At 50.7% G+C, this 12,799-nt stretch overlaps 1 protein-coding gene across 1 annotated transcript; it reads left to right on the forward strand.

Annotated features, from left to right (window-relative positions):
• Positions 1-11,097: 11,097 nt before the first annotated feature.
• LOC121815016 (extensin-like) lies at positions 11,098-11,814 on the forward strand. Its single transcript, XM_042223717.1, has one exon. The coding sequence runs from the start codon at positions 11,098-11,100 to the stop codon at positions 11,812-11,814; it is 717 nt and encodes a 238-aa protein (XP_042079651.1).
• Positions 11,815-12,799: the final 985 nt, after the last annotated feature.

Genomic DNA, 12,799 nt, shown 5'->3' on the forward strand with positions numbered 1-12,799 from the left:
TCCTTATGAGCATCCTTCCCCTGAATTCGGACACAGCAAGTGTCTGTCTCCTGAATCCAAACTGGAAGCTGGTTCCACAGAAGAGGGCCCTGAAAACTGAAGGGTCTGCCTCCCATTCTACTTTTAAATACTCTAGGAACAACAAGTAGGCCTTTTCAAGAGAAGACAGATTTCATTAAGATATTTTTATTAATAGACTGGCTGATTGCCCTGTACTCAAATTCTGAAGAGGAAAAATAAGCTGACAGTAAACATTGTTGATTCAGAAAACATTTAGACCTTTGACCCTTGCTCACCTTCAGTCATTTTGATGAAAATGGATTACAATTTTAAACTCTGACATTTCATTTAATTCTCCCATGAACCCTTTGGGCAACATAATTATAACTATAATATCATTTAATGAAAAATAGAATAGAACAGAATTACCTTTTAATTGTCCCACAAGGGGAAATTTGGTTGTAACAGCAGCCAGAAAGACACATATACAAACAAACAGTACACAGGACACAGAACAGAAACATACACAATTTTCTTACATATTTACATTAAGGACAATGGTTACTATAAACAGAGAGTACTGTACAGTTATTAAATTAAATAAAAATAACTACAGATAAGAGGCAAACCAGGTTGTAGTGCGAATCGGTTGATTAAATTATTGCAGTTACAGCGCAGATGTAAACATCTATTTGTTGGGAGCAGTTCTGATTGTACAGTCTGACAGCTGCAGGGAGGAAGGACCTGCGGAAACGCTCCTTCATGCATCGAGGATGCAGCAGTCTGTCACTGAAGGAGCTCTGCAGTTCAGCAACATTTACATGCATGGGGTGGGAGACTCTGTCCATCAGAGATGTTATTTTGGCCAGAGTCCTTCTGTCTCCCACCACCTGCACTGGGTCCAGGGTGCATCCCAGAACAGAGCTGGCCTTCCTGATGAGTTTATCCAACCTCTTCCTCTCAGCTGCCGATAAACTGCTGCTCCAACATACCACACTGTAAAAAATGACAGATGCCACCACAGAGTCATAGAAGGTCTTTAAAAGCGCTCCCTGTACTCCAAATGACCTCAGCCGCCTCAGCAGGTAGAGTCTGCTCTGACCCTTCCTGTACAGAGCATCAGTGTTGTGGCTCCAGTCCAGTTTATTATTCAGGTGAACACCCAGGTACCAATTCAATTCAATTCAATTCAATTTTATTTATATAGCGCCAAATCACAACAAAAGTCGCCTCAAGGCGCTTCATAGATACAGAGAAAAACCCAACAATCATATGACCCCCTATGAGCAAGCACTTTGGCGACAGTGGGAAGGAAAAACTCCCTTTTAACAGGAAGAAACCTCCGGCAGAACCAGGCTCAGGGAGGGGCGGGGCCATCTGCTGCGACCGGTTGGGGTGAGAGAAGGAAGACAGGATAAAAGACATGCTGTGGAAGAGAGACAGAGGTTAATAACAGATATGATTCAATGCAGAGAGGTCTGTTAACACATAGTGAGTGAGAAAGGTGACTGGAAAGGAAAAACTCAATGCATCATGGGAATCCCCCGGCAGCCTACATCTATTGCAGCATAACTAAGGGAGGATTCAGGGTCACCTGGTCCAGCCCTAACTATATGCTTTAGCAAAAAGGAAAGTTTGAAGCCTAATCTTAAAAGTAGAGATAGTGTCTGTCTCCCGAATCCAAACTGGAAGCTGGTTCCACAGAAGAGGGGCCTGAAAACTGAAGGCTCTCCCTCCCATTCTACTTTTAAATACTCTAGGAACAACAAGTAGGCCTGCAGAGCGAGAGCGAAGTGCTCTAATAGGGTGATATGGTACTACAAGGTCATTAAGATAAGATGGGGCCTGATTATTTAAGACCTTGTATGTGAGGAGCAGGATTTTGAATTCAATTCTGGATTTAACAGGAAGCCAATGAAGGGAAGCCAAAACAGGAGAAATATGCTCTCTCTTTCTAGTCCCTGTCAGGACTCTTGCTGCAGCATTTTGGATTAGCTGAAGGCTTTTCAGCGAGTTTTTTGGACATCCTGATAATAATGAATTACAGTCGTCCAGCCTGGAAGTAATAAATGCATGAACTAGTTTTTCAGCGTCACTCTGAGACAGGATATTTCTAACTTTAGAGATGTTGCGCAAATGGAAGAAAGCAGTCTTACATATTTGTTTAATATGTGCGTTGAAGGACATGTCCTGGTCAAAAATGACTCCAAGGTTCCTCACAGCGTTACTGGAGGCCAAGGTAATGCCATCCAGAGTAAGAATCTGGTTAGATACCATATTTCTAAGATTTTCAGGGCCGAGTACAATAACCTCAGTTTTATCTGAATTAAGAAGCAGAAAGTTAGCGGCCATCCAGGTCTTTATGTCTTTAAGACATTCCTGCAGTTTAACTAATTGGTGTGTGTTATCTGGCTTCATGGACAGATAGAGCTGGGTGTCATCAGCATAGCAGTGAAAATGTATGCTATGTCTTCTAATGATACTGCCTAAGGGAAGCATGTATAATGTAAACAGAATTGGTCCTAGCACTGAACCCTGTGGAACTCCATAATTAACCTTAGTGTGTGAAGAGGACTCTCCATTTACATGCACAAATTGGAGTCTATTAGATAGATATGATACAAACCACTGCAGCACAGTACCTGTAATACCTACAGCATGTTCTAATCACTCTAATAGGATATTATGGTCGACAGTATCGAACGCTGCACTGAGGTCTAGCAGTTGTTACGTCTGGTTCGGTTTGGTTAAGAAGGAAAAACAAGCCGAGTCCGTGTAAGGTGTCAAAAATAGTGATCTTTATTACACACTCTGCGCAGAAGTGCGGGGAAAACAGTTTTACATCAACAATCTCCGCCGGGCGGAGGCTTTTCATGCTTATATTACCGTGATGACGTCACACAGTTGGACCTTACTGGAAATGATAACAGTTTGGGCCTGTTCAGAGAGTTTACCTAATATGGACATGAACTGCTAGTTTTTAGAGAAAAACAAGTGTGTATTACATTTGTGCCTTTTGTGAAAGTATATCTATCAGAAAACTGTCCTCAGACGACCCTCCTATTCTTACTAAGTGTGTGTGTAAACGTGCGTGAGTTATATAAGTGCGTGCAAGTTCTTTAAAGGCCTGTGTACGTGCAGAACTGAACATAGAACTAAGGCAGGGTCCAGCAGGACCCACAGGCTTCTGAGTGGTTACAGAACTGTGAAACAGCTTTAAGCAAATAACAAGAATAATGCAGAACAACAATAGACTGATTAAAGTACTGATAATCTGTGTAGATTAATATTAACATAGATGTGGTTCAAAGATTATTCTGTCAACTGGTTCAACAATGGTAAATGATTAATGATTGATACTTCTGATTATAACTGTGATCATAAGAATACAAAATAAAATATCTCCTGGTCACACTCCTCCTCTTTGGCCTTTAGAAAAAAGGCCAACCTTTACCCAGATATTGTGTCACTCCTCCGTCCAGGCGGCTTCTCGCAAAGGCATCATATGTTCCGGACCAGCTGACCCAGCTGAACCAGAAGCTATGGCCCTGCTCACCAGATTACCCAACACCTGTGATTGTCCTCTGACACCAGCTTGGATCAATCCTCCCCACTCTAAATCTCACTGTGTCTGTAGAGAACTCAAAACATGTATAATTATCTCGTTTTGGCGTGAATGAACCTGGTCGTGTACGTTTATCAATTGGCGGATATAAACCTGACAAAGTGGTGCAGTTACCTGCATCGACCGCCTCTCTAGTTAATCTCAGCATGCAATTATAACCCCACTCATCCTCTGGATACAGAGGAGCGGGTTCAGTAAACAAATGAGGTCGAGCGGTAGCACAAGCAACACAATCAACCACATTCTGCTCTTTAGCATTTTGAGCCACCCAATCTAACCAAAGATTCCTATCTCCGAAACCTGTGGCACGCTCTATCAACTCCTGAGGTTTTAACCTAGTATAATCAGTGGCAACAAACCATTTCTCTTCTGGGTCCTTGTATGTAACTGTCTCTAAGGGATCCATTTGCTCCGTGAGATTCAGTGCAGAATCATTCCCCAGCGGTTAGACCTGGGATTAAATAAATTCACCCGAATTAACCCAAATGGATCTGTCCCTACTTTATCTACCCCTACTCCTAGATAAAACGCACCTCCATCAAACCCAGATTCAGGGAGTTCACTCCATGGTCCTAGGGAAAGAGTGACAGGGTTTTTTGTAACTGAATAATCTCTCTGAATAGCTATTCCTTCAAGGGCCGGTGGCACTGTTGGCTGCCATCCTACTCCTGTCCACGCGACCACGTCCTGCCAAGAACACCACTGATCCGTTACATAAGTGTAGATGTCACTATCCCATGCTGGGCCCCACACCGACTTAGGGTAACACATCATTGGATGATAACAAACCCACACATTATATGTTCTCCAGCTACTACCGTCACCCGAGCATTTAATTACCTCACACAAATCGAATGTGAACGCCGTTGTTGACCCATTAACATACCCAAACTCGACCCCGCCAGTAGCTTGGAGACACCCATCATCCCCACCTGAACCAACCGCACGCTTGACTTTTTTTGACGATTTGATCGGTTCGGGCTCTGGAGTGGATAGACCTCTGCGTCTGGGCAATTCACCTGTCTGCCAAAAAACAAAGAGACACGTTATAACACTTATTAACCCCAACACCCCCGTTATTTTCCAATTTTCCCACAATTTCATGATGGTCCCAGGCTCGTTTTACTTTTACTCTAAGCTACGTAATAAGAATATAAAGTTATAAGTATAAAAGTATGTGATTTACGTACAAAACTATTAAAATTCCTTTAAACTATCAAATACTTAGACTAGAGCCCTAGTCTATTTAGGAGCCTGAAATAAATGAATTGATACTTGACGTATGTCGCTCCTCTTCTTTCTTCACCTCGACTCAGGTTAGACTACTGAGGAGGACCGTTGTACAGGGGGAGAGGATTATTCTGCCTCTATGTTCCCCCCTGTATTGGTTGGGGTGGAGCTTAGCTCCAGCAAGCTCTCGTCCGCGGCTGCACACTGAGACCAATGGAACCAGGTTTCACCTTTCCCCTTCAGACGGACCGCACTGGTGGTTCGGGCAGTTACTTCGAAGGGTCCGGTCCACCTCGGGTCTCTCCACTTTCGCTTAATGACCTTCAGCCACACCGCCTTGGCATCGGGGATGGACCTGTCCTCCGCTTTCACCCCTTCTCCAACCTGTTGTGTGAAACTAGACACAAGAGCTTTTAATTCTTTCCAACATTCAATGTGTTTTCTGTTACTTTTTACACTCTCTTCCGCTGGAACTGTTGTCCAAGGACCTGGAAACTGTCGTCCTGTCAACAGCTCATATGGTGTGAAACCTGTGGATTGATTAACACAACATCTTATTATCATCAATGCAATTGGCAGGGCTGCTACCCAATTTAGCCCCGTGTGAGCAGAAATTTTAGCAATTTTATTCTTCAGATTTAAATTCATTCTTTCTACCTTTCCCTGCGACTGAGGGTGATATACAGTGCCAAATCTATGTTGCAACCCCAGCTTCTGTTCTACCTCTGCCAAATCTTTGTTTTTAAAATGAGTCCCATTGTCGGACCTAATCCGCTTCGGGAAACCATGGCGGGGGATGTAATGATTGATTAAACACTTAATCACACTTTTTGCATCCTCCCTCTTGGTTGGCCATGCCTCAGGCCAGCCCGTCAAAGCATCGACACTTACCAGTAGGTATCGAACTCCTCCTGGGCCTGGGTCAATCATGTCAGTGTAGTCAATGACAATCTCTTCACCTGGTCTTTCTGGAATGGGGAACTTACCTGCCTCTGGTTTAATCACTGGCTTTGGATTGTGCCTCCCACAGATCAGACACGACCTGGCCTTCTCCTTGATCATATCCTTCAAAAAGGGATGCCACCAATGGCACAGATGTCTCCCCATCTGGGCGACACCTACATGTCCAAGGCCGTGCGCTTCAGCAATCTTCTGTTTTGCCAAGTTTGCTGTCAACACTGGTCGACCGTCAGGTCCTCGCCAGAGACCTCCTTCTTCCCAGGCTCCTCGACTCTTCCAAATGCCCTTTTCCTCTGGGGCCGCCTCCTCTTGAGCCTTCCTGGCTTCCTGTAGCATGTTGACGCCTCGTTCTTCCTCCACTGTTATTTGTACCATCTGTCGTGATGCTTTATAACCCGCTGCCTCTTTTGCAGCTCGATCGGCTTCCTGATTTCCTCTGGCCACCATGCCAGTCCCTGAGGAGTGGCCTTTGCATTTTATGATGCTCACCTCCTCTGGATCTGCCAAGGCCTGCTCAAGTTCCTCCATTTCCTTTTTGTGGCAGATTGGTGCGTTATCTGCTGTCCTGAATCCTGCTCTTCTCCATTGGGCCAGCTCCACATGAGCTGCTCCAAAGGCATAAGCTGAGTCCGTGTAAATGTACTCGGCCGGGTTGGCAAGGCGCAAAGCCAACAGACAATACTCGGCGCTGTTCGGCTGACGGCGGCCCTGCAAGGAACAAGCACAGAGATGAGCCCACTGCGAGGCCAAAGAAGAGCAGGGGAACCGTGCACGAAAGCTGTCGGGCGGGAGGAGGGCGGGAAAACGGACTGGAAACGCGGCAAAGTAAACCATGTGCAGAGAGTCGGTGTAGCGGGTGTGACAACGACGCGGCAAGGATGGGGAGAGGAAAGAAGGGGGAGAGGGCCTATAATTAAGCAAGACGGCGCAGAACGGGGGAGGGAAGTAACTACAGCCCACGGAAGGCGGGACATACCGATCATAGAATAGGTGGATGCAATTGAAAATGGAAGGAATGAAAAGGGCGACCGAAGTGCCGGGAAGAACGTCAGAGATATTACATCACGTGAGCCTTGCCGAACAGGTCCAGTAATATAAGTACTCAGAAATCAAGGAAAAAAAGATCTAAACTTAATCATTGCAATTACTGAAGAGAGCAAAAATACACGAATGTAACCAAAAGAAGTAAGGTCACACCACACCACCAGGCCGTCGCTGACTCCTCCTACCGGTGTCAGCCGTCCATGAGGTCTCCAAGCCACCACCAACTCCCCCGCGGGATCAGGCAGGGGCGCCACCAAACCAGTCGCCTCGCCAAATGCCCGCAAAGTCAGCGCTGACCCTACGCCTCACCCTAGCAACAGCCGAGGCGTGGGCACCAGGTCCATGACGCGGCTGGTCCAGCTGACGTCGGATGCAGGAACAGATGCATGGCACAGCAGTGAAGGAGCGCCTCAGCGAGGACCAACGACTGGCTTGAGGTGCCAGCCTCGCGTTCGATGGGGACTCTACATCGAAGAAACGTCCGGACGCATAAAAGAAACCTGAGCGGCGCGCTACCCACCTACTGCTTCTCCCCGCTCACGGACACGACCCAGCGAGCACGTACCACACTTCACGGCTGGCCCCAACACCGCGAGCACTACCGACCGGCTCAGCTCAAGAGCATCACTATCCTCGCCGAGCTTCTCCTCGGCTCGGCGCAGCGCGAGCTCCTCCGGCTCGCCGAGCTCCCTCCAGCAGCGCGAGCTCCTCCGGCTCGCCGAGCTCCTCCGCTGGCGGCGCGGAGCTCCTCCGGCTCGCCGAGCTCCCTCGGCTGGCGGCGCGAGCTCCTCCGGCTCGCCGAGCTCCTCCTCGGCTGGCGGCGCGAGCTCCTCCGGCTCGCCGAGCTCCTCCGCGGGCAAGGCGAGCTCCTCCGGCTCGCTGAGCTCCTCAGCTGGCGGCGCGAGCTCCTCCGGCTCGCTGAGCTCCTGCTCGGGCAAGCTGAGCTCCTCCGGCTCGCTGAGCTCCTCAGCTGGCGGTGCGGGCTCCTCCGGCTCGCTGAGCTCCTCAGCTGGCGGTGCGGGCTCCTCCGGCTCGCTGAGCTCCTGCTCGGGCAAGCTGAGCTCCTCCGGCTCGCTGAGCTCCTCCGGCTCGCGAGCTGCCGGGCTCTCCGCTGACACCGGAAAACATAGAGGCATCAAATCACAACCCACATGACATCGGGCCAAAGCTGAGCACTCCAATCACCGCGGCCATCGCACCTGAGTCAGCTCACCGCTGGCGTTGCGCAAACGGAACCTCCTCACGAGTCCTCGCCAGTCGAGCTCCGCTCGATGACAATGCTGAAGCCATCCGCTCGCCGATGCTCGCTAGACTGAACACTAGACAACCAGGAACAGTTTCTTGGGGTTTCCAGGAGCTTATAGCACTCTACCCCTCACGAACAGTTACTCAATAGACACCATGCTGGCGAATGGTCGAACCGGCCGGAAAACTTCCTTAACCCTACACTAAAAAATCCCCAAAGCCAACAAATGACCCCAGCAGGCTAGGACTTCCCTCTCAGTGATGTGCAGCTCAATCCCCCGAGATGGCCATATAACCTCCTACCCACCCACGTACTATGACCCCTTGCTTGGTGGTGTGCCTAGTATACTAACCAGCTCACAGTCAACGTCATCGTTAGACACACCTCTGTAGTGAGGTCGCTCTCTCCTGGAACCCAAAGGCCAACTGTGATCGCACTTGGCTGCAGATAGCAGACTATCAGGAAAGGAGTACTGGACCATGGAGACTAAGAGCATGAAGGCTGGAGGTGCGCAGAGCGCAGCATTGCGGGCTAAACCTGACGCGCTCGGAGTGATACGCGTCGTCGGCACTCAACGCTCGAACCCAGGCATTCAAACATCGTTACCAGACGGAATAAAAGGTTGGAAGGTGAGCACCTGCTCCGACTAAAAAGGCGATGATTCAGCAGGTGACGGTCATACGAGAGGATCCTACAGCCTCTCCGTGCGAAGCCCAGAGTCATTGCCTTCGAAGACTATCTCACACGACCAGCCGGATAGGGCGCGTCGACACGGCCGAGGCTCTGCAGCTCCTGCGGCTACGCCGGCACCCACACCCCCCTCGCGGCAGTCCTTGGAGCCGGTTAATAAGAAACCAACAAATAGGCCCAGAGCAATAAACGCTATATGTGAAAGATGGCTGCACAAACATAGCCAGCATCCCCCAAATACCTATTCACTCCAAACCGATGCCCCCACCATCAGTGACGCATCCTGACCTAGCTGAAACATCCTCGCCTCCAATCCTCATGGAACTCACCAGACGCAAGCCTCGCGCACCTCGGTCTCGACAACGACTACGTGTATGGAAGATGAACGCTTCGCCAAGGTGCGAGGACAACTTCGCTCGACCCTCAGCAGCCGCGACTAACAAAGCCAATCACCCAGACTCCAAATACAAGCATAAAACACCACCAAAAAACAAACCCACAGGCACATCAGCCCGACGCGCCCCGCGGCCACTCACTCTACCACATCAGACCACCTACCCCGCGTCAACAACAACCCCAACTCGAACCAAAAACACAACAGCAACTCCACTGACACAACTGACACAAAACCCAACAGCACGAACACACGCACCCCATACCACCTGAACACATTGCCATGCACGGCACCAGAAAACACAATGACAAACCCGACTCCTAAACTCAAAAAGCTCTAAAGAAACCAAAACAGACCAAACGTACAGGAGAGCCAACAGCAACTAAAAAAAGACACTAAACATCAGCACAAAGCAGCACAACTCAAAAGACGCCTCTGAAAGTAAATACACAAACTAACAACCTGAAAACCCCCCACCCACTATACTCCGCAAACACCCTAACGGAACACTCCTTGACGAGCCACAGCGCACCACACTACCAACGGCCCCAACAATAAACACTACACTCACCCCACCCCCCCCAGACCATCACACACAAACTTCACCTACATACACTTCCCCCTCACCCCACGACCAAAAGAGATCCACACCACCCCCCCCACGCACAAACCCAACATACAGGCAAACAAATCAGTAGCTCGTATATAACCGCCTGCCACGCCCTGCCACCCTCAGACACTGCAACGACGCCCGCCACAACTCCGTCACCAGACACTGCCTTCATCCTACCATAATCCCCTCAAAAACAACACACTAAAAAACAGGACCCGTCCACACTCAGAACACCCGCTGCTCCTAACTCAAGACCGCTCACGGCACCCCCGACCCTCGCAGCCAACAGAGCCAAACAGCAAACGCCATCAACACGCCCTACACTCATCCCAGCATCACCCCCAACCACCCAGACCGGATCAGCCGCCCAACAACCTCCCAGACCATTCCAACAAGCCCCAGAAATGAATGCCACCCAATCTGCCTGATCACACCACACAGAACACACACGAAAGATCCACCCCTACATCAGCACACCCCCTCACCCCCCACCCCCACACCAACGCTGCACCGCCACCCACCAGCCAACGAATCAAGTCAAGACACCACCCAACTCATCCCAAGCCCTACAGAAAACGCTGCTGCCGAGCCAGCCAACAACCTCGCGAAGCCTCGGCGATCCATCCGCTCCTTACAGGCCTGTGAATACCAACCCCCCCCCACTACCACCACAGAGCACTTCCGGGCAGAACCACCACACCCATAAAAGCCCACAAAGTACTCCGAACAAAAATCAACGCCAAACACGAACAACTACACGAATCATCATCCACCTTCACCCTCTCCATCACCAACGCACCACACAACAAACAAACGCAGCCGCCGCAAAAGCGCAACCCCAACCCAACGACACCCCAGACACTTGCGCCACCGGATCTCAGCACCCTCTCACGCGACACGCGTACCCCCCCCTCAGCAAGGACCCTCCACAGCGCACCAGAACTCCCTCGCCATGAAGAACAGTCGCCCCTCTCGAGGAGATAACACGTGGGAGTGGATAACAATACCAAACGCCCACACACTCTAACACATACCCACCCGACGCACATCCATGTCAACACACCACCTCACTCATGTATATAGAGATAAGTATAAAGACATCACACAACACGAATCCAACCAGAACGCATCACTAACAGAGTATAACGAATTGCACTGAATGGCATCCGCTAGCAAAACCAGAAAAACTCTCCCCAACACAAATAACCCCATCTAATCACAGCCGTAACCCATCCCAAACCCAGCCCCGCCCAAATAGACCCTCCGCCCACAAACCCAAATCTCCCTACAGACCCATGCACGCCCCCCATCACCCGCCCCCTCCCCGTCCGTACCCCCCGTGCCCACTCCGCCGCACTCTACTCCCCTTCCGCCGATTAGGCCAACACCCCGCCCAACGCCAGACCCGCCCGAAACCTTCCACCTCCCAACCCGGGACTACCCCCCACCTCCCCCCACCCCATCCCCCACTACCATACAACGCCCAACAGCCTCCGAATATCTGCGCCTCTCCGATCAAACGACCTCGAATCATCCCCAACTACACCCTCCCCTTCCCCTCGGCCGCACACACCGACCACATACATCGCAAATTTCATCCTCACAAACGACAGCAACTCACAACCCCCCCCCCGCCCAAAACAGACAAACCACCAAACCCAGATACCAACAACGTAACTCGACTCGGGCGGGATCATTTCTGTCACCACCCGGATACCTGTGCCCCACGCCTCGGCGCCCCCACATCCACCAGACCGCCCCCAACACCCCTGCACGCCACAGAAACAAAAACGCGACAAACCAACCACCACCGACACCACCACTCACGGTCAACCCCCACCCCCACCGCCGACGCACACCAAGCACCAAAAAGCCGCAGCACGAACAACCCCAACCCCACCAAAACCCGCCACGCCCCCCACCCCCCCAACCCCCCCGATCGAACACCCCCACACACGAAAAACAACCCCACAAATCCAAGCCCCACACCACAAAAAAACCACACGCGCTAGTCCCACGCCAGTGCGCGAAGCCCACCACAAAGGAACTCACAGAACGCGCAAGATAGCACACCCAACTCGGCACCCTATGCACCCAACATGAAAAAACCCCGGAACCCCCAACAAAACCCAACCCCAACAACCAACACCCACACAACAAAACAAACAGCCAGAAATAACCCACCCCAAACAACCGCAACCCCCTCCACCCCCCCCACCAACAGCACAAACCCCCAACACAAAACAAAACAACAAAAAAAACGAAAAAATCCGATCGCCCGATCACAATAACAAAACAAAACAACTCGACTGAAACAAAAAACAACAAAAACAAATCCAAAAACATAACAACCACCCGCCCACACACACATAACCTACCCACAACCAACACACAAACACCCAACCCAGTCCACCCAGAAGCTACACCAATCAAAACACAACCCACAACACTCCACACCAACACGCCAAACCAGTGGCCCAGACATCACCCACCAGACTCAACCGTGTCGTGATCTACCCAAACGTGACCCATAGTCCGATCAGTTACTCCATCCAAGATGCTAACTGCCGCTCCCGTGATACAAACACCCCGAAAGTCAGCCTCCAGCCTGCTCAGCTCGCGTCTTCCACCGACTGGCCTCACCTGCTGGAGACAACAAAAAAAGCACCGCCACGCCGTCAAGAAGACCCACAACATACTGACACACCGCGGAGCGCCAGACAAACCACCACCATAAATACTACAAACAAGACGCAGCCGTCAGGACACATACAACTGCGGGCATCGCACACACACTAACTCTAATAACAGGACGACTAACGTGGAGTCTCATGCAATGATCCCGCGTCGGTGGGAGCTCCAAGACTCTCCTAAGTAGCTCCCCCGACGAGCCCTGATCAGCGGCAGGTGTGTGGCTTCGGGTGTGGCCAGTCCCTCCGCAGGGCCACACCCCTCAGGCCTGCAGGTGGCCGAGCACCATCCTCCAGGCACACCCGC

Source organism: Haplochromis burtoni, unplaced genomic scaffold (genome assembly GCF_018398535.1).
Source record: "Haplochromis burtoni strain Fernald_Lab_line unplaced genomic scaffold, NCSU_Asbu1 Contig_118, whole genome shotgun sequence".
Lineage (NCBI taxonomy): Eukaryota > Metazoa > Chordata > Actinopteri > Cichliformes > Cichlidae > Haplochromis > Haplochromis burtoni.

Excerpts from the sequence above, each read along its gene's own strand:
- LOC121815016 (XM_042223717.1), top strand. The coding sequence starts at position 11,098 with ATGCACGCCCCCCATCACCCGCCCCCTCCCCGTCCGTACCCCCCGTGC.